Source organism: Lepus europaeus, chromosome 5, assembly GCF_033115175.1.
Source record: "Lepus europaeus isolate LE1 chromosome 5, mLepTim1.pri, whole genome shotgun sequence".
NCBI lineage: Eukaryota > Metazoa > Chordata > Mammalia > Lagomorpha > Leporidae > Lepus > Lepus europaeus.
The window spans coordinates 143,627,634-143,650,989 of NC_084831.1; the positions used below are offsets into that span (position 1 = coordinate 143,627,634).

General features: G+C 43.6%; 1 protein-coding gene across 1 annotated transcript in view; it reads left to right on the forward strand.

The window, feature by feature from the left end:
- DPP6 (dipeptidyl peptidase like 6) overlaps positions 1 to 23,356 on the forward strand; it is an 889,247-nt gene that overhangs the window by 583,146 nt on the left and 282,745 nt on the right. The window contains exon 6 of the mRNA XM_062193815.1: positions 16,468 to 16,520. Within this exon, the coding sequence (XP_062049799.1) occupies positions 16,468 to 16,520 (53 nt within the window). The remainder of the gene's footprint in view (positions 1 to 16,467; positions 16,521 to 23,356) is intronic.

Genomic DNA, 23,356 nt, shown 5'->3' on the forward strand with positions numbered 1-23,356 from the left:
TTTTCAATGACTATGAAACATTTGAATTTTTCATAGGAACTGATGCTTTGAAATCATGATATGTAGCACTTGCAAGTGTATAGTGTTAACCTAACTTCCTTGTGCTAAATGCTGTGGTTGGGAATGTTATTGTTTTCATGAATTGAATACTGACCACTTTTCATAACTTTTTAAAAATTTTTATTTGTGAGACAGAGATAGGTAGGCAGAAAAGGTGTTCACATATACTGGTTTACTTCCAAAAGGCCTGCAATAGCCAAGCCTGGGCCAGACCAAAGCTAGGAGTCAGGCTCTTAATCCAGATTTTATACATGGGGGCAGAGACCCAAGTATTTTAGCCGTGACTTTCTGTGAACATTAGCAGGAAGCTAGAATTGGGAGCAGAGCTGCTACTTGAATCTAGGCACTCTGGTATGGAATGCACACATCCTTACTGGTGTGCTAATTGCTAGGCCAAATGCCTACCCTTTGTTCATAAGATTTCAAACGGTCCTCACTAGACCTTCATGAGTGGAAAGAACCATATTCTGTCAGTCACAAACCCTGGATAACCCTACCAACTGTACAACAGTGGTTCTGTAACACAGGAAGCATCAGACTCACTTGAGTGTGTGAAAGTGCAGATTTCTGGGCTCCTCACTTGGTAGGATGATTTCTATTTCCTGCAAGTTCCCAGGCAATGCTGATTTTTCACAAGGATCATACTGTTGGTATATTTGGTTCCTAGGGCCACCTGTGGAAAAATACCAACAAATGAGTGGCTTAGAACAACAGAAAAGTATGGGCTCTGAATTCTGGAATCCAGAAGTCTATGGTTACAGTGTGGGCAGGGCATGACTCTATGAAATGTGTTGGAGACAATCCATCCTGGCTTCTTCCCAGCTGCTGGTTGTTGGCCAGCAATCATTGGCTTGTAGACACATCAGTCCTCTGTCTTCACATTGTATTGTTCCCATGTCTGTTCAGTCTTCCTCCTATGTGTGTGTCCAAATGTCCACTTTTGATAGGTGTTCTAGTCATATTGGATTTGTGCCCACTCTATTGATGCCAGTTTAACTTGATTACCACTATAAAGACAATTTTCAAAAAAGAAAGCATGCTTTAAGTTATTGGATGTTGGAATCTTGATACATGAATTTTGAAGGGTCTCCTTCATCTCATAGCACTTGGAGAACTCCTGAAAAAGAAATAGTACCAACTTCCTTAGTTATAACACAAAGTAAAATAGTAGGCATGTTTTATAACCTGACCTAGAATACAAACACATATAACTGAAACAAAATTTCAAGAACTGCCTTTACTGTATGTTCTGTACTCTAATATCATTTCCTATTTGATTTCCTTTTTTTAAGATGGCATATTCCATTGATTCCATGACCCAAAGATTAACAGTTTTCACCAATTGGTTGCACACAGTGAACCACCTTATAGTCAGAAAAGATATGAAGAAAGCATTAAGGGAATCAGCACAAACATTAAGAAAATTGACCAATTTCTTATTGGAATGCTGACAACATGTTAGAGCCAAGTGCTAACATGCCAAGGTTCAAGGGATGTAATGTCATCCATAAAGGAGCAATGCCAGTAGACACTGTTTGAGGCCACGGATTCCATCCTACTATTGACTAGTTCACTTAACATCTGCCCCTCTGGGGTGTCTACCTATTTGAATATATTGTCCCTGTTCCTGTGGGCCAAATGGAGACTGGTGTTCCCAAACCTGGCATGGGGCTCTCCTTGGCACCAGTTTCACAGCTGAAGTTAAAAAAATTGGAATCCACAATGAAGCATTAAGTGTAACTCTTACTGGGAGCAGTGTGGGCCTCTGTATCAAGAACATGACTGTCAAAGATTTTTGTTGTGAAAGTGTTGCTAGTGACAACAAAAATGACCCAACAATGAATGCAGCAGGCTTCACTATGGTGACTACCCCCAACTATCCAGGCCAAATCAGTACTAGCTATGCCCCTGTACTGAACTGTCATATAGCTAACATGGCTTGCAAATTTATTGACCTGAAGGAAAACACTGATTATTTTTATAAGAAACTGGAGGATAACCCCAGTTTCTTAATCTTGTGATGCTGCGATGGCTGACATGGTACCTGGCAAGCTCTTGTGTATAGATATTTTCTCTGTCATCCTCTAGGTCATGTTGCTGTTATGATATGACACTGACAGTTGCTGTGAGTATCATCAAAGCTCTTTTCAAGAAGGCTGCTGGAACTGGCAAGGTCCACAAATCTGCCCAGAAATCTCAAAGTTAAATAAATGTTATGTCTGACACCTGCCACCCTGGCTGAATCAGTGGTGGAAAAATAGTCTCAGAGCCGTTTGTCTTATTTGACCATTTAAGTTCAATAGTTTAAAAAAAACTGGTTAATGATTATAATACATCGAAAAACCTCTCAGAGGGGAGAATGTTTAGGGGGCCATTTTTTGGTTTGTGTGGCAATATTAAGTTAATGGTATTTAAAGGCAGTTCTTCTTGTCCAAAACTCTGGTACAGAATTTCTGGGCCCATTAAAACAAAGTTAAGTAAATATGTATAATATATTTGTATTATATAATATAATTTATCTATAACATAATTATATAATATATATTATATGTAACCAGAGACAGCAAATTAGAAAGTTACTGGGACAAAAGGGACCTGTGCTGGGTTCTTTCCAGAAGGGGTCTAAAGGAAGGGGAAGAGAGAAATTTGAAGGGATGAATCTGGTGAATCTCCTGAGGACAGGAGAAAGGAATCCAAAACTCATCCCTTCTTGAGTGACCACAGAAGGGTGCCTGCCTACCCACTGGAGGGCAGGAGGAAGACTGAGATGGGAGGTCTCCTGAGCTTCAGCTGCATGTTAATGAGGCAGAGTATCTAAGCAAAGAGGTTAAGCAGGTTAAAAAACATTGAGGGGTGCAACCATAGTCTTGAATGTCAGAGTGGTGAAGCTAACCAATGAGTTATTTAGCATCCTGTGGACACAGCCCAAGTATATATGAACCTATAAATATTTCCAATGTGCTTTCTTGTAAAGGAGGAGCATGTGGGATGTTTGATTTGTGTTTCTGGGATTAAGTGCCAGTGAGAGGCTACATTCCATTAGTGCCAGGTTAGCTGAGAAAAGAACCCATTGTCCATGCTCCACCTTCTTTGTTCTTGGAAGTGTGCCCAATGCATCTGACCTTCAAGGCTGGGAGAGACCAAGGATCAGTATGGTCAGGGAGGGGAAATTTGTTAGAAAGGTTCTGAAGAGGCCTGTGAGCTGCTGTGCACAGGAGCTGAGCAAAGCATGTGGTAGAGTCAACTCATTCTCAGCTTGAGAGTAAGCATACTTTGCCTTTCCACTATTATTGCCTCTCTTTCAATTGCTCTCATTTCTTCCCATGTATCACCCTGTCCTCTAGCAACCATCGTGGATTCTGGGCCATTCTCTGAGGTCTCAATTTCAATGGGCTGATGACTGATCAGTTTCTGTGGTTGGCTAATTGTGGCTTTAGGATTCATCTCCCCAGAGTTATTTTCATTTTGTTTTATCTCTCTGGAAAATAGACTTATCAGAAGAACATTTTTGGCTGGAAAAGAAAAGGTGGATTAGGGTAGCAGATGCTTTCTCACCAGCATGTTATCGTGGAAACAATTTCAAACTACAAGTATAAAAGCATTAAACTCCCAGTTCTCTTCCTTTGGCATTATGTGACCTTGGGCAAATTGCATCGCACCTCTGAACCTCAATTTCTTAATTTAAAAGACAAAGCAAAAAGTTCCTTCTCCAGCCACAAGAGAAGTTGTTGTGAGGGTCAAGTTAAAGAATGGAGGAAGAGGTCGTGTAAATTCTGAAGACTTGCACAATATTAGGAAGTTGAATTTTTATCTTTTCTCTCCACAAGGCTGCTCCTACAGGCAGTATATCCGGGCAAGAGAAAGTAGACAGTAAATTGAGCAGCAAAACGTAGTGTTCTCATGCAAAGTCAGGAATGAGTCAGCAGGAAGCGTTGGCAGAACAGCAAAATAGGAAAGCAGTGAAGTAAGGAGTGAGCTGCCAGGCTAGTATGAAAACCAGATACTTCTTTCTTAGTGGCTAGCCAAGGAGAAGATCAGGGTATGACACGCTTGGGAATAAGGCAGGGCACACTCCTGTGTGTCCTTGAAAATAAATCGGGAAGGACATTCTCCTGGATCGCTTCCTTTGGGTTTTTTCCTACCAACTCTGACTGGTTTCATTTAGTCCCAGAAGATGAACCCATAACACATGATCATGGCTGTTGATATTGAAACATCCAGGAGAAAACTGGAGGAAATGGTAAAACAAACTTCAGAATATAAGAGCTGTTCTTGAAATGGGCATTTGGAAGCATAATTGGAATCAGAGCTGGCATTTTTACTGTTCATCCCTGACATACATGTATTTAAATCCATCCCCATGATTATATTTCTTCATACTCGGATAACCTCCTCATGGTGACCCATCACTGACAGCATTACCTATGAAGACATTCAGAAGATGAAAGAAACATTCTCTATCCATGACTTAAATGCATAGGGACTGGTCATAAAAGAGTGGATGGGTGTGGAATGGAGGGTAGAAGCAAACCTTTGATATACAAATTCAAGACAAAATTACCATTTCTACTCTTAAATTTCAGAGATTTTGTGGAAGACCAGTTACTCTAGAAGAGCAGATAAGATATAAAGACTGAATCGCAAGGATTGGTCAGTTATTCTTGAGTTTTGAATCTGACGATTGCATGTCAGACATATTTTAGCCCTTGCCACACTGGAATGTTGCCCTAATTTGTGAGTTCCATGTGGTGGAAAGGGAAAGATATACAGCCAGGATGTTTTAGTTCTTTTTCTGTTACTGTAACAAAATCCCTAAGGCTGAACAATCTGTAACAATAGATTTTGTTGGTTTACAGTTCTGGTGTTCTGAGAGTGTGGCACCAGCTTCCGTCCATTTGGCTCTGGAGAGGGGCTCAGGGTGGATGGTATCCTAACGTGGGAGTGCACAGAGGGAGCAATCACATGGTGAGACAGGAAGTCAGGGTGGGGAGTGCCCAGGCCAGCTCTGTTTCTAGTTCCTCTCACAGGAACTAACTGGGGTCCACAACAACTATGTGAATCCCTCCCAAGAGTGGCACCCATATGGCCTAACCACCTTCCACGAGATCTCCCCTACTAAAGATTTCACTACCTCTATTTTTTTTTTTTTTTTGACAGGCAGAGTGGACAGTGAGACAGAGAGAAAGGTCTTCCTTTTCTGTTGGTTCATCCCACAATGGCCGCTGAGGCTGGCGCTCTGCGGCCAGCCCACCATGCTGATCCGAAGCCAGGAGCCAGGTGCTTCTTCCTGGTCTCCCATGCGGGTGCAGGGCCCAAGCACTTGGGCTGTCCTCCACTGCAGTCCCGGGCCACAGCAGAGAGCTGGACTGGAAGAGCAGCAACCAGGACAGAATCTGGCACCCCGACTGGAATTAGAACCTGGGGTGCTGGCGCTGCAGGCGGAGGATTAGCCTATTGAGCCACGGCACCGGCCTTCACTACGTCTTAATATGTGGGTACTTCAAAAAGTTCATGAAAAATATAGAACTAGAAGATAATTTCATTTTGGCAAATAAAACATTTTTTTTTCTTTTTGATAGGCAGAGTGGATAGAGATAGAGACAGAGAGAAAGGTCTTCCTTTTTGCTGTTGGTTCACCCTCCAATGGCCGCTGTGGCCGGCGCATCTCGCTGATCCGAAGCCAGGAGCTAGGTGCTTCTCCTGGTCTTCCATGCAGGTGCAGGGCCCAAGGACTTGGGCCATCCTCCTCTGCCTTCCCGGGCCATAGCAGAGAGCTGGCCTGGAAGAGGGGCAACCGGGATAGAATCCGGCTCCCCGACCGGGACTAGAACCCGGTGTGCCCGCGTCGCAAGGCGGAGGATTAGCCTGTTAAACCACGGCGCCAGCCAAATAAAACAATTTTAACCCTTTCTTTTTTCATAATATGTACTTACCAGTAATTTTTTTGGGGGGGTGAAAGGTGAATAATACATTCTGTCTTGAATGACAGTCTCTCAAATCAGATTTGTAATTTCTTATTGTTTGTTGCTGGATCTAGACTCTGAACGAAGTTTGAAAATCTTTGTATTATGAGCTGTCTGCCCACAATCTCACCGTTTGCTGTACACGTTCAAAATTCCCTTAAAGCTCATTGAAGGTTTTCTATTTAAATAAGCCACCCAAAAAAAGGAAACCTAGAATAAAAACTTGGAAGTGAAATATTTCTAAATTACACTGGACCCAACCTGATTTTTAGCTAAACCATACACTCTGCATGTACTTTTGCAAGAGACGTATTTTCTAGCTGGAAAAGCAAACATCTCTCACTCTTGTATTTCCCAGTCCTCTTAAGCCATTGCTCCACGAAACAGTGCTCTTAATTATTACTATCATAAAATTACACTGAGAAAAGAACTAGGAGAAATCATTTGAAATTATAATGCATCTCTTGACCCTTAGATTAGTGCAAATCTAAACCATTTCCAGAAAGTGAAACTACTATTAATAAACTTTCAAATGTACAACTATTCTCAAAAGTTAACATAAATATTTAATGTTCCAGGAAATTTGTGAGGATGACTTAGGCCACTATAAAGACCAGGCTTCAAGTATGAGTCTTTAGGGGACACTCTCAAACTGCGTCCAGCCCATAGTACAGTGGGAGAATGAAAGAACATTTATTTATATTGAGTTATTTCATAATATATGAACTATAAATCTTTACTATTGGGTATTTCCATTTTTATCCAGTGGGTCCTATTGGCTGTTTTTTAAATCATTACAACAAGAAGTTTAACTTCATAAAAATGATATAAAAATTGACAGATGTGCAGAAATGTGCAGAATAAAGTTATTAGACCAGGTGTGATCATGATGTTCTGCTCGAGAGAAGAGAAGGGGAGACCTCCCTAGGAAAGACTAATTCATTTAGGAACTTTCCCGTTGTCATTCAGCTTCAACATCAGGACTTGAATTCACTGAGCCATCAGCTACAGGAGTAGGGATAGAGACCAGGCAAGTTTGGGTTCGTGCCCAATGAAAGACATGAATGAAACTGAAGACTGGAAACTGAGAAATTGAGTGTAGGCTGACATTGCAATGGGCTGAGATTCCTGCAGCATCTTGGAGAGGAGAGGGTGTGAGTTTGCATATAGGAGGGGTGTAAAGAAGGTCTAACACAGTCAGGAGATGGCTAAATTTGACCCATTAAGGCATGAACTCATTGCTCCAAGGTTTAGGCAGCTACAGCCAGCACCAGGACGCAGTTCATCTTACACACGTGGCAAGAGCAGGCAGAGGTGAGGGTATGAGAGTGAAGGGGCATCACATCCTTGCCTGGGAACTTGAAGAGGAATTGTAGAAACTGAGCAGGAAGAAATGCTAACAGGCATGTGATTCAGCCTCCCAGTGCATGCAATCTCCTTGAAGTACCAACACATAGCAAGTGATGTTAACCTTTTTAGGGCTGGATAAGTTTAACTACCAAAAGGTGTATTCATTGGTCTGAAATCTATGTCCTAACAATGTGTACATGTCAATATTATGTTTCTCCTGTGTGCAAAAGAGAACAGGCCTGCTCTGACCTACTTACAAAGTTCTACAAAGCCTTCAAGATGGGTATTGTGGCACAGTGGGTTAAGTTCTACTTGCAAGGCCAGCACCCCACGTTGGAGTGCTGATTGGGTCTTGGCTTCTCTGCCTCTGATCCAGCTTCCTGCTAGTGCACCCAGGAAGGCACAAGATGATGGCCCAATTACTTGGGCCCTGCCATCCATGTGGGAAACCAGGATAGAGTACCCAGCTCCTGGCTTTAGCCTCACCCAGATGTGACGATTGCAGCTATTTGGGAAGTCAATGACAAGATGATTCACTTTTTCCCTCTCCCTGTCCCCCTCCAGCTGTCTCCCCCAGCCCCAATCTGTTTCTCACTCTACTGTCTATCCCTGTGTGTATGTGTGTGTCCTTGCTCTGCCTTTCAAATAAATAAATCTTAAACCCTCAGACACCTGTCACCCTCCCATAGGTCTTCTCTCTTCTATGCAAACCACCTCCACTTGCTCCAGCTAACTCCCAGGAGGCTTTGTTTCCAGACTCAGCCAACCTGCTCATCTCTTCTCTAGAGAATTTTGGTCCTACTTGTGGAAAAAAGTGACAATTTCACCTACACACCTGTCTCAAATATTAAGGGAAAGCATTCCCAGACAATCTAGGACAACATTTCTTCCCAGAAAGACTTTATCAACTGCTAGGCTCTGGTCTCCACCCGCAGTATTAGAGAAGTGCTCATTTATTTTAATTACTCCAAGAAGGATCTGGATGGGATCATCAGAAGTGTCTGCTTCTGCCTCCCCTGCATGGAGTACCCACCTGATAATTAGCCGTTCCCCAAAGAGGGCTTCGAGGGCTTCTTGGAAGCACACCAGCTGCTGTGGGATGGATGATCATAATAATGCATGGAATTAATTACCAAACCCAGGAGCGAAGGATTTTTTTAAACAATGTGTCATGCCAAAGATTTAATAATTCACCATGTGAATGTGGCAATGCCTGCAGTATTTCTGGGAAAGGAGGCATCCGTTTCCTCATTCCACCTTTTACCATGTCAGATGGAAGAGAAGGGGGTAGCTGGAATTCAGCCTGTTCTGTTTCCAATCTCTGACTTCTTAGAACATTATCAAGGTACAAAAGCAATGTTTACATGGCATTTCTGTCACCGTCCACTAAATCTTGACTAGGATTTTTGGAGGCAGATTGCTTTCTTTCAGCACAAGGACTTGGCCATTGTGTTAATTTCCAATAATACTTCAAAGAATAGTGCCATCTAGAATCTAATGGAATTTCCTTTTTTATCTGGTAATAGGACACCTCCAAATTGTGAGAAAATAAACCTCTGAGTAAATATTTCATTTTCTCATTTTATGATATTTTCCAGCTGTTTTTATAGTGTTTTAATTTTCTCCTTCAGGTTTTTTCCCCTTATCATCTCTGATATCTCACACACATAACTACTTTTTTGTACCAGCCAGTCTCCAAATCTCACTTTGCTTTCCCTCTGTCTTTATTTTCTTTATTTATTTTATCATGTCTTTTCCCCATGTTAACCTTTCTCAGTATTTTCAGACTCTGTTCACATCATGTTACCCTACCTTCTTTAATTACATATACCTACCATGGGGTCTTTGATCCTAGCTTGGGTAAATCCTATCCAGAGCTCATTTTCACCTTCCCATAGTTTTCATTTCCTCTCTGGATGGGATTATAGGATTAAATGAGAAGGGGGTTGCCAAGGTCACCTGGAGCATGGGGCCTTGTAATGCATACAGCCATCAAGTGATGGCTGTCCGGTCTCTGCTTTTGTACCATCAGAGCTGGGAAGCTTACCCTTGGGAGTCCATCCATCCTAATAGGATGCTGTAAATGATGAAGAGCTTGGTTGTACTAACCAGCTAGCTGCCTAAAGAGACCCTGGGCAACAGTCTAATTTGTCTCCTCACCCTTACCATCTCTCAAGAGAGGTCAGCTCAACTCTGCCATTTGGTGGGATTTCTCTTTTCTTGTGCCCAAAAGAGTAGAGGAGTAAGTTTTGTGGACTGCACAATGCTAGTAGATCATAGACTCTCCTCAAAATTTACATAGAATATCCTTTATGCCTTTCTTGTAGTTTAACAGATACAGCAGCTATGCCTATTTTTCATAGAAAAGCAGTTGCGGTTCAGAGAAGTAAGGGAATTGTCCGATTTTCCTACAACATGAGGAGCAGGCTAAGATTCAAACCTGCTCTTAGCCACTGTGCCCAATTTGGGACATTGTTAGGAAGGGAACACTTAGTACTCCCCTCGCTCATTGTAATTGCCCTATCAGGTCACCAGAGAAGCCAAAGTGGTTAGGAAGAAATCTCAAACTGGGTCAGTGTTGCTAGGAAAGGAAATGCTGTCTGGATTTTAAGGATATTCCAAAGTTAAACAGTCTAGGGAAGCTTGCTCATCAAAATTACATTGACAGTATGGAAAGTTAGGAAGGAGAAGGGTCAAAGATAATTCCAGTACTTTTCTGCTGTGTTATGAGGTAAATAGAAGAATATAAAAGAGAATTCTTCAGTAGGTGCTAGGGTTTGGTGCTGGAAACTTGTTCCCCAGTATGGGACCATTGAGGTGGTGGGACCTTTAAGAGGGGGTACTTAGTAAAAGGTCATTAGGTCCTGGTAGTTCCACCCTCAGGAATGGATTAATGCTGGACTCCTGGAGTTGGTCGGGTCTTACAGGAGTGAAACATTCCCTGTGAGAGTGTGTTACAAAGCAAGGCCACTCTCCGTGCTTGGTCCTTCTGCACAGGGAGATTGCCTTTCTTGTCTGCCTTGTTGCAACACAGCCGGGGGGCGGGGCGGACTCACCAGAATGCCAATATCATACAGGTTGGGTCTTCCAGCCACTAGAATCATGAGCCAAATAAGCCTCTTTATAAAATATCCAGTCTCACGCGTGTTGTTAGAGCAATCCATAATGGCCCAAGACAGAAGGAAAATAGCATATTTAGTTTTCAAAAAACTGAATTTGGGACAAAATAAAGGTAAAACATCCTTGTGGGAAAAACCCAGAACGTGCTAAAAATACGAGCCAGAAATCAAAATAGATCAAGCATAAAAATGTAAATTTAGCAAGAAGCAACCTAAGAATATAGAAATGAATGGGACCTGCCAGACCAAGTGTTTGACCCACACTTATGGCACATTGGTGCCTGCCTTCCATTCAAGAAGTCTGCAGGAAAAGCAAAAAGTGAAAAGGCTGGAGTGAGGAGAGGGGAGGAGATGAGGGCAGGTCGTGGAGTTAAGAAGTGAGAACAATTCCTGTCCCCTTCATCACATGCTGCAGAGACTTGGAACAGGCTGGATATTAAAAAGATGCTATCACCTATGGCAGTTTGGAATTTACTAGAATAATGCGACTTGAGAATATTGGGAGTTTATTGAAGCAGATTGGGAGTGAATAAAAATAGTTCAAAAGAAGGTGTTCTAGAGTATTTTTTTAATGTGGGAGCTCTGAATTATATTCTGTAGACTTGGGCAAAATAATGGTGGAAAGGGAGTGGCTAATGGTCAAAAATATACAGCAAGGTGCTTTGTGGTTTTTAAAAGTTCCACAAGAAGCACAAGGGTTGAGACTCGGGAGTTGGTCTTGGAAAGGAGTTTGCAGTTTGTTTCTGTAGGAGACACAAGAGGGAGACGAGGTCTGAATGAAGGCACCTGAGTGGGCGATAGATCTCAGGATTTAAGTTAACGTGGACTCTTTAGGGATTGATTGAATTGAAGTAGGGGAAGGAAGGGGGAAGTAGCCATCTTGTAAAGACTAAATGCATTCTTGCATGCCATGGAGCTACTAACAGTACCTAAGACACAACCTGTCCTCCATTGGAGTCAAGGAAACCCCGATTTCCACCTCGGTGTACTGAGTGGCTGAAGGAACCGCTAACTGAGACAGGTCCAGTCAGAGGAGGATGAGGTTTGGAGGGCTGTTGGAGAGTTTACATTGGGGTGTAATGGATTTGGGATGCCTGTGAGGTATGGATAATGAAGTCTTGCAGGAATCTGTAGCTGGATCTGTGGAGTAACTGGCATTTAGGTAATGGTTAAAAGCTCAAGAATGGAGGATTTCCTAGAGGAAGAGGATGTAGAGTGAGTTGATGGGGTTGGGGGTGGGCAAGAAAAACCCATGGTTCTGAGATAGAAAACACCTTAGAGATTTCTAAAGTACTGCTAGTGAGTGATGAGGGTGGGGAGAGGACAGGAAAAGGAGCTCCGAACAAGGGAAGTTGAGAGCAGGCCAGATGTTAGCACATTGATGACAAAAGTTGACTGCCTTTTAAATGATTGGATGCCAATATCAACCATTTTGTGTGACGTATTTTTCTAAGTTACTGAAATTGTTTCCCCATCTTGTGAATGCGATTTGGGATAATATATTTTCATTTCTTCATTTTCCAAGAGAACTATAATAATGTAGGATGAGAACAAAGGAGTTCATATTCATGAACTTCTAAAACTGCAGTTTTAGAAAAATAACCGAGCATTGCCTTACTTAACAATATGTGGTACTTCTTTCCATGATCAGAAATATTTAGCATGTTTTAAAGACAAACATAACAATGGCTACAAAAATACTTTCTAAGACATACATTTTAGTGAGATGCAGCTTTTTAAATGCCTTCCTAGTAAGATGTAACATTGTACAAATGAACTCTTGAAATGTGTGCACTTTACATGTTTTTTTTTCCTTTGTGCCTATGGTTCATTTAAAAAAAAATGTTTATTTTCATCTACTTGAAACTCCAAGTAATAGAGAAAGACACATACATATACAGAGAGGGTGAGGGAGAGAGATCTTCATCTGCTGGTTCATTCCACAAAAGCCTGTAACAATCGGGGTTGGATCGGGCTGAAACCAGGATCCAGAACTCCATCCAGATCCCATCCAGATCTCTCTCATGAGTGGCATGGGCCTACACACCTGAGCCATCACCTGCTGCCTGCTGGTATGCATAGCAGGAAGCTGGCTCAGAAGCAAAATACCGGGGACTCGAACTGGCACTCCAGGATGGGAGGCAGACATGCCAGGCCGTAGCTTAACCTGCTGTACCATCACACACACGCACGCCCCACCCCCATGCCTGGGGTTCTTTTGAGTCTGTGTTGTGGGAGAATTTTGTGGAAGACAATGATGTTTTCTTGTTTCTTCTGGGAGCAAGGAGAGTTGCTTCATCTTTCTCCTACTTTGTTTTACAGGCAGCCCTTGGTCAGCCTTTCTCTCTGCTTTGTAAGATTCCCATCTGTGCCAAGTTTCCTCTGGAATCCTGCTTTCTTGCTGCTTTGCTTGGCAGAGCCAGCTTGTCGGCTTCTTTCCTCTGTCTGCTTCCAAAGTTGCTCATTTTGTGTTGGAGTCTTTCTACCGGGTGATCCTCTTGTCCAGATTTCATTACATTTCCCATGCATGTGTGTTGCAAATGGATGGCACTCCCATCTTGCCATGCCCTTGTGGGGTGATTTTAAATTGGTCTTTCATTTCTCATTAGTTTCACTCACAAATATTTACAGAGCTGAATTTTCAGGGTCAATTAATGTTATATTTAAAGAAATATGCAAAGATCTGAGTCTAGACAGTTGGGGAATGGCATAACCAGGAAATGAATTTAAATCACTGTGGATTAAGAAATAGACCTTCCATCAAGATAAAACGGCCTGTGTTCTGACTTTGAAATTGATTATATTTGTTGCTAACCTGAGCTTTCCAAGTAAAGACATTCAATCTGGTCTTGTTATTTGAGCGTTAAGAGAGAAACTGTTTTCGGGCAATTCGCAATGTGGTATTTGGAGAGACAGACCTCAAATCAAATTCTAGTTGGGTTTCACTTAAACTACTTAAAATCCCACTTCCCTACCTGTATAAGTGGGATGGTAACAAATCCATCTTGTAAAGACTAAATGCATTCATGCATGCTGTGGAGCTAGTAATAGTACCTGAGATACAATTTGTGCTTGGAAACTGCTAGCCACCATCACCGCTGGCTTCTTCAGACTCACATCATCTGCAGTGCTGTGAGCAGTTCTCTGCAGGAATTTCTAAGGCTTCCCACAGCATTTTTGTATGTGAATGGTCCTGTCCCAGCCCACTACATCTTCCACATGGATCTCATTTTGATAACTAACATCTATGCTAACTTTAGAAGTTGCTGGTAGTTTAACAGGTGGGAACCAAGTAGCTCTAGAAGTTTATCTGCATCTGATTTGATAGCTACCTGTTTCCTCTGGATTTAAACTGGGGTGTTCCATTCACCTATTGTCATATAAGAAATTAATCCAGTACTCAATGGCTTAAGAAAAAAACATGCATGAACTCAGGAATTATTCAGGACTATTTTAGCTCAGTGGCTCTAGCTCAGCGTCTCTCCTAAGGCTGCTGTCAAGTGGTCAGCCACAGCTGACATTGCAGTCGATGGAAGCCTTGACTGGGATGAGGAATCCATGTCTACTTGCATGGTGGCTGGCAGGAGGCTTGCTCCCTGGCTGCCTGTTGGCAGTGCAATGAGGAAGAACTCCAACTCCTTACGTGGACTGCTCCCCGGGCTGCTTGAATGTCCTCACAGCACGGCAGCTGGCTTTCCTCAGGGCAAGTGAGAAAAAAGAGAGCAAAAAGAAGTCACAGTACCTTTTATAACCTCGTCTCAGAAGTCTGGCACCAGTCTGCTCATTGGAGTCACTGGGTTCAACGAACACTCAAGGATACATAGTTAGGTTCCCTGTTTTCTGCCCCTCTCCCCACTTCTCCAGCCCTTCTCTCCTCCCCACACTTCTGTTACCGCCCCTTTCTTCTCCCTAATTGTGGTATTTCTCTCCTCCCCTCCCTTCTCTCTCTTCTATCTTCTTCTCTACTCTTGCTGAACCTCAGTGTCTCCTCTTAACAAACAAGGTGATCTTTTGTCCTGCCTAGGGATATCTGTGAAAATAAAGTAATATGCCGGCGCCATGGCTCAATAGGCTAATCCTCTGCCTTGCGGCGCTGGCACCCCGGGTTCTAGTCCCGGTCGGGGCGCCGGATTCTGTCCTGGTTGCCCCTCTTCCAGGCCAGCTCTCTGCTATGACCCAGGAGTGCAGTGGAGGATGGCCCAAGTGCTTGGGCCCTGCACCCCATGGGAGACCAGGAGAAGCACCTGGCTCCTGGCTTCGGATCAACACAATGCGGCGGCCATTGGAGGGTGAACCAATGACAAGGGAAGACCTTCCTCTCTGTCTCTCTCTCTCTCACTGTCCACTCTGCCTGTCAAAAAAAAAAAAATACAACAAGGTGATTTGGGAAGGAGAGCTTAGAGACACTGGGTAATAACACGGGGTAATCACTGGAGAAATCTAGCTTCTTGCTCTTGTGTCAGACGAAGCCGTTCCTTTCATAGTTATTGTCCGGTCAGAGCATGAGGTCCTCTGATGGCTCTCTCTGAGCAGTAACCAACTTGGGGCATAGGAGCAAGGACTATGTCCCGCCTTCATCGAGAGAGGCATCAGTCATCCTTCAGAAAGAACAAAGTGGGTCAGACTTGGGCATCCCTTCTTTGATTGCCATGGCAGTTCTGTGATGTTCTCCTGAACAGGGTTGTGTTTTTTGTTTTGTTTTGTTTTGTTTTTTGTTTTTGGATTTTCCAATGTTGGCATTTTCTTTTCATTGAAGTAGTATATGCCATCCACTGCCTCTAATGGACAACCCTGAGCCCACTATTTCTTCTTCAGGAATCTCGCAGTCTCTGGGAGCACTAGATTGTTGGGATTTAAGTTCAGTTTCTTTTTCTTTTTTTCTCTAAATAATCCCGAGTTCACTGTGAATCCCCGGAAGTTAATTCAGCAGTCCAGAGTAGGTAGGGAATCAGTGTTACCTGTAAATTCTGTTTTCCTTTGTAGGCCCAATTCTGTCATCAGTAACACAAATACATCCCCCTATTCAACACATTCTACATTAGATACACATCCCATTGTTTCAATACCCCTCACCTATTAGCTGTAGCAAGATGAGCTAGACACTGACTCTTCACCTGTACAGGGCGCTGTCTCTCAGAAGTTACACAGGGAGGACAAAGGGAAGCAAATTCAGGTTCCCACTTGTACCCTACCGAGTAACTCATCAAATTCTGCCTGTTGGAGGTCTCCATCCAGACAGCTGGGGACGAAAGATGCTAACATTTCCTGAACTGTCACGTTCATCCTTGCATTTATAGACTGGGGAGTAATCCCTTTACTCAAGATATTAAGAGAGGCTTGTGGAGTTTGGAGGTTTCAGGAGTTTGAAAACAATATTTTGTGTTTGTTGGTTTTTTTTGGCTACCTCTTTTGAAAGCCATGCTACCTCTACCTCCCCTCTTACTGTGAGCTCCTGTTGACCACTCTCTCCAAGGATAAAAAATGCACGTGAAATCAGAGAGGCCAGAAGTTTGCCCAGGGAAGCCTTCCTTGGATTTGGTATTGAAGCTCCCTGAAGATGCACAGAAGAATGAATTTCTGGTGGGCTGCCTGCCATAACTAACAGGGGTCTCCAGCAGCACACAGCTCCTCACTGTCCTGACGGGTCTCACTGGCTGGGTCTGACTGTCTCTTCTGGCCGAGGGGTCCTCATGACTTCAGTGCTATATTTGGTTAAGCAAAGCTGGAAAACTGTGTCCCCTCCCCCAATTTAATTACAAACCAGGTAGCCATGGAGATGACAGATGCCTGCCCTATGAACCACTGCAAAGGATGTGTCAATTAACTCACCAAGTGAATAAAAAAAACTTTGCCTCCAGGTCTCCAGTTAGGTACTTTTTGGTCCACTGATGTTCCTTTGGGTTTTCAGTGATTTGGAAAATATCCAAGTTACAGCCTTTGTCTCAATGCTTGCATTTTCTTTTTCTCTGTTTCAGATTTATCAACACTCCTATACAGGATACTATGTCCTCAGCAAACTTCCTCACGGGTAAGATTGTTCTTTCGTTTTCTTTCAATTGTAACTTTGCAGGACACAGTGAGGAGCAGAGCAAGGACAAGTCACTTAGGGCATCTTGACTTCTGCAGTGAGGGCTTCTGATGATGTTGGAACCTCTGTGACTCATCCCTAGGTCACTACACTAAGAGTTTCTGGGAATCACTTGAGTTCATGATGCAGCCATTGTGAAGTGCAACTCTGCCTACTTCCTGCTCTAGTTCCTGATCCTTTGAGGTTCTATGCAGCATGATTGTCCCCTCTGCTGGTTTTCTAATCAAGTGTAGCCCAAACTCAATGATGCTGGCACCTACCATCGAAAACCTGAGAACATACTTGTAGGATTGGTGCAAACTGCTGTGATCTCAAATTGAGCAGTGCTTTGCGAAAAGGGGTCAGGATGAGCCAGTCAGCCATAGTGAGTGGTACTCAACAGCTCTGAAGGAACTTAGCTGTGGTGTGTGTGTGTTCATGGTTTGTGGCCACTTCTGAGCATAGTTTTGGTCCTAGGAGCAAGGTCTCAGAGCTCAATTTTCATTGGGCCACCCAGCATGAATGCTTATTTGTCTCCCTCAGGTTATACCGCTAAGCTCACCTGATTGCTCAGAAATCCTTGATTTGAGACTCAAAAGTGGGAAGGAACAACATGAAAACAAGAGTGATTTTTTTTTTTTTAGTTTTCAGTGTGGAGTAGATAAACTCACATAATTTTTTTAAAGATGTATTTATTTATTTGAAAGAGTTACATAGAGAGAAAAAGAGGCAGAGAGAGATGTCTTCCATCTGCTGGTTCACTCCCCAGCTGGTTGCAATGGCCGGAGCTGTGCCGATTCAAAGGCAGGAGCCAGGAGCTTCTTCCAGGTCTCTCACGTGGGTGCAGGGGCCCACGGACTTCTACTGCTTTCCCAGGCCATAGCAGAGAGCTGGATCGGAAGTGGAGCAGCCAAGACTCGAACCGGTGCCCATATGGGATGCCAGCACTGAAGGCAGTGGCTTTACCCACTATGCCACAGTGCCGGCCTGTAACTCTGACTTTGAATACATAAATCTATTTTTAAAAAGCATCAACTGACATTTAAGAAAAATGATTATTTTTTAGTTCATTTTAATTAATAAAACCTATAAATAACATTTTATTTCCTATATTGGAGCCTTTCTTATTGGTCCTTGGAACAACAGGAAAGTAGAAACGTGTGTGCTGTCCCAGGCCATAGCAGAGAGCTGGATCAGAAGTGGAGCAGCCAAGACTCGAACTGGAGCCCATATGGAATGCCAGCACTGCAGGTAGCGGCTTTACCTACTACACCACAGCACCTGCCCTTCACAAAATGTTAATGCATAGCCAGCACCATGGCTCACAAGGCTAATCCTCTGCCTGCGGCACCAGCACACCAGTTCTAGTCCTGGTTGGGGCGCCGGATTCTGTCCTGGTTGCTCCTCTTCCAGTCCAGCTCTCTGCTTGACCCGGGAGTGCTGTGGAGGATGGCCCAAATGCTTGGGCCATGCACCCGCAAGGGAGACCAGGAGAAAGCACCTGGCTCCTGGCTTTGGATCGGTGCAGTGTGCCGGCCACGGCGGCCATTTGGTGGGGTGAACCAATGGAAGGAAGACCTTTCTCTCTGTCTCTCTCTCACTGTCTAACTCTGCCTGTCCAAAAAAAAAAAAAAGTTAATGCATAACTGTTAGTGTAATTTTGGAATACATTGATAAGGACATTGGTTAAAGTTTGGTGAAACCACAGGTTGATTCAGACACAACAAAAAAATAGGTGCAGAACCAAGGAAGTCCTGTGTGGATGAGTTCTTGTTTCTTAGTCTTTGTCTCTTCCTCTTCCTCTAGCCGTCTTCCCTCTTCTACTCCATCTTCTCTCCTCCCCCATTCTCATAATTATTCCCTGGCCTTCTTGTTCCCCATCTCATCTTTCTCTTTAATGTCCTCCATGGTTTCTGCCATCAACTTGGAAAAGGTTAGGTGCCCAGGGAATGTGTATAAATTAAATTGTGCTGATGCAATGTTGTTTAGGCTCTTGTAAATATTTAGGCTGAGACATCCTAACTTTCCCAAGCAGATTGAAACAAACAGGAGTTGCTAAAAAGTATTGTGCCTTAGGGGAGCATTAATCACAGCACGAATGTTTACATCTGTTCTGTCTGTTCCCTACCTAGCTCAGGTAGAACATGGGCATGTCCTTGGAAAACAAAAGTGGAGAAAAGAATTTCACTCAGACTTCAGGCAAAAGAGAGGTGTATTGAGATATGCAGCAAAATGTGATTGGGATTTTCTGATTATTTGAAAAAATCAAACCCCAAAAAAACTGAAGATGGCCTACCATAGTAAAAATAAAGTATCTTTATGAATTGTTCATTAAAAGCATGTTTCAAATAGAAACCAAAATGCTTTTCAGTAAAGAGGAATTATTCTACTTTTTCAAGCACATATACATCATCACAGGTCCTGGCAGGCAGAAATACAATTATGCATTGAGATTTATCTGCACCTTCTGGGAACAATGGAATTTGTTATAGATGATGGCTATTTTATTCCATCTTTTATAAATTTGTAAAACACAAGACTGTAAAGGCAGTTTATGCCTAAACTTCTGTGTTGATATCTTACTGCACTGGTCATAATTGAGGAGAAACAGATCCCAATAAGTTGGCACAAGGGGCCAGCAATGTGGCATAGCAGCTAAACCCACCACTTGTGACGCCAGTATCCCATACGGGTACTGGTTCCTGTCCTGGATGTTCCACTTTTTTGTTGTTGTTGTTTTTTGACAGACAGAGTGGACAGTGAGAGACAGAGAGAAAGGTCTTCCTTTGCCATTGGTTCACTCTCCAATGGCCGCCGCGGCTGGCGTGCTGTGTCCGGCGCACCGCGCTGATCCGATGGCAGGAGCCAGGTGCTTCTCCTGGTCTCCCATGGGGTGCAGGGCCCAAGCATTTGGGCCATCCTCCACTGCACTCCCTGGCCACAGCAGAGAGCTGGCCTGGAAGAGGGGCAACCGGGACAGAATCCGGTGCCCCGACCGGGACTAGAACCCGGTGTGCCAGCGCCGCAAGGCGGAGGATTAGCCTGTTGAGCCATGGCGCCAGCCCTGGATGTTCCACTTTTAATCTAACTCCATACTGTGGCCCGGGAAAAGCAGCAGAAGATGGCCCAAGTATCTGGGTCACTATCACCCTTGTGGGAGACCTGCTGGCTGAAGCTCCTTGCTGTGGCTTCAGCCTAGCCCAATCCTGGCTATTGCAGCCATCTGGGGAATGAAATAGTAGATGGAAGATCAATCGATGGCGTGTGCTCACTTTGTCTCTCTCTCTCTCTCTCTCTCTCTCTCTCTCTCTCTCTCTCTCTCTCTGTGTGTGTGTGTGTGTCTCCCTGTTACTCTATCTTTCAAATAAATATTTTTAAAATTTTTATTTATATAAGGTTAACAAATGTCATGTATTTCATATATACAGATTTAAGAACATAGTGACACTTCCCACCCTACCCTCTATCCCACCCATGCCCTCCCTCTTCCCCTTCATTCCTTTCTTATTTTTTCTTTTAATTTTTACAATGACGTATTTTGCTTATTTTATAGTCATAACCTTAACCCTCCACTAAGGATTCAACAAAAGGAAAAAAGCACTGCTCCTTAGCAATGGAAACAAGGGCTGTATACAATAATCAAATCTCAAAATGCCAATTTTGCTCATATACATTACATTATTTTTATAGTCTAGTTACCAAAGATTTGGGAAAAATATCTTTTGGGGAGTGGCTTATTTCACTAAGTAATACTTAAAAAAAAAATAGTTGGCTCACGGAAGAGTTCACCAAATGAGCTGGCAAACCCAGGGGTAAGATGGCCTATTGCAAGATTTAGTGTTTCTGGCCGGCGCTGTGGCTCACTAGGCTAATCCTCCACCTTGCGGTGCCAGCACACAGGGTTCTAGTCCCGGTCGGGGCGCCAGATTCTGTCCCGGTTGCCCCTCTTCCAGGCCAGCTTTCTGCTGTGGCCTGGGAGTGCAGTGGAGGATGGCCCAAGTGCTTGGGCCCTGCACCCCATGGGAGACCAGGATAAGCACCTGGCTCCTGCCTTTGGATCAGCGTGGTGTGCCGGCTGCAGTGCGGCGGCCGTTGGAGGGTGAACCAACGGCAAAGGAAGACCTTTCTCTCTGTCTCTCTCTCTCACTGTCCACTCTGCCTGTCAAATAAATAAATAAAAAGATTCAGTGTTTCTGCTCACTCCTGAGCCTCATGATAATCCCCTTCCTAGATGACGCTCACACATAAGCAGCTGTGTTAGGGATTTTGAAGGTACTAGTAATAACTGCCATCGTTTATGCTACTGTGTGCATATTTACCCCTGTACAACAATCGTGTGAGAAAATCATTCTTACCTGTGTGTGTTAAAAACTTGCTTGCGAGGCAGAGAGAAAGCGGGAGTGAGAGAGCGAGTGCTTCCATCTGCTGGTTATACCCCAAATGCCTGCAACAGACAGAGCTATGCCAGGTCATGAGCTGGGAACCGTGAACTTAATCTAGCTCTTCCCCTGTTGGTGGCAGGGATCCGTTGGTGCCGTCACCCGATACCTCCCAGGGTTCACGTTAGCAGGAAGCTGGAATTGGGAGCCAGAGCCCGGGCTTCACGCCAGGCACTCCCATAGGAATGCAGGCCAAACCCTGCCCTTTTTGTCCCCACTTCTAGTGAGCCCTGAGAGATGTCCCGGCCCAGGATCTCGTTGCTGGTACATTGGAGAGCTCGAATGCCAGCACAAGTCTGGCTGACTCCAAATCTCATGCTATTAAAACAACAGTTTTGGATTAATTCAAATTAAGATTAAATTTCACGATCCAGAACATGAACTTTATAGCTGTAAAGGTCAGAATTTCAGAGAATTGCTATTATATTTCTTTTCTAGGAATCTTTATATTATTAAAAGTTGTAGCAAATGACTGGTTCCCTTTACTGGAAAATACCACTGATAAATGCAGTGTGTTCAGTGCTGCTACACACACACACGCAGAGACATACATGCACACAGACACACATACACACATGCACATACAGATGCACATATACATTCACATGAATGCATACACACTGCACACACGCATGTACACACAAATATACACACAGTATATGCACAGGCACACATACAGACATACAAATACACATACACACATGTACACACAGGCACACATGCACATACAGACACAAGTATACATACACATGCATGCATACACAGACACATACGGGCACACATTTATGCACACATACATGCATGTACATACACATACAGACACAAACATACACAGTATATGCACAGGCACATACACATAGACATACAAATACACATACATGTGCAAATGCACACATGCAGACACATATAAACATAGCCACACATACACATGCATACAGACACACAGGCACACATGTATGCACACATACACATACATGCACACACATACACAAACATACACAATATACACACAGGCCCACACATACATGCACACAGACACATGCGCACTCACGCACAGGCACACATGCATAGACACAAGCACACATACTCAGATACATATACACATACATGCACACACATAGAAACATACACACAGACACATGAATGCACACATACAGAAACACGCACTATACTCACACACAGACACACCACATACACTGACATAGATTCAGCACCAAAATGGTATTGCTCAACCTCCTCCACTCTTCTGCTTTGTCTTAAGATTATTTGTGGGAGCTGGGGCCATGGCTCAATGGGCTAATCCTCCACATTGCGGTGCCGGTACACCGGGTTCTAGTCCCGGTCAGGGCACCAGATTCTGTCCTGGTTGCCCCTCTTCCAGGCCAGCTCTCTGCTCTGGCCCGGGAAGGCAGTGGAGGATGGCCCAAGTCCTTGGGCCCTGCACCCGCATGGGAGACCAGGAGAAGCACCTGGCTCCTGCCTTCGGATCAGCGTGGTGCACCGGCCGCGGCAGCCATTGGAGGGTGAACCAACAGAAAAGGAAGACCTTTCTCTCTGTCTCTCTCACTGTCCACTCTGCCTGTCCAAAAAAAAAAAAAATTATTTGTGGGAAATTCACCCCAGTAATTCTAAATATTATCAGAATTGTGTTTACATTAATGAAGCGTTAGGTTTCTAACCTGGATGACCCTTTACGCCTGGAGCTTCTCCCACAGCTTCAACCTTTAATATTGCTTCTCAGCCTCTCAGTCGTCCATTATGTGTGAGCGCCTCTATATGGTGGCAGAATACAGTCCTGGTTTTAAGGCTTCTGCTTTAGATAGGTTTTGGACACAGAGGAAAACACATTTGTCTTTTAAAAACTGATATAAACATTCATTAAAATATTTAGCTATAAAGTTTTTCTTGATAAGGGACAGATGCATGTCTGTAGAATTTTCCATGAATTCTTTCCTTTCCTTTCATGATTCCTTCACCTAAATTCAAACCGGAGACCATTCAGGCTTTAGGATGGATATTGTTTTTTATATCTTAACTTGTTTTTTCATAGCTTCAGACTTTTCAGCCAGTCAGAGATGGGTCAGATTAATGTTCCAGGGCCCTCTGATTCTTGGTGTCCTTCCATTTCAGAAACGTTAGAAGTGGGGTGAGGGAAGAGGGATCCCTCTTTTTTTTCCCATGCAGTTGGCTTCCATCCTATAGGTTTGGACTCTGTAGCTGCAGTCATGTAGAATTCTCTTTGCACGTCAAGCTGGAGTTACAATGAGCATCCCAAAGTAGGTGGATTTTCATTTATTCAAAGATCAGGTGCTGAGAGTAGGCTAGTTTGACTTTGACATGCTGAGTTTTCAAAAATGA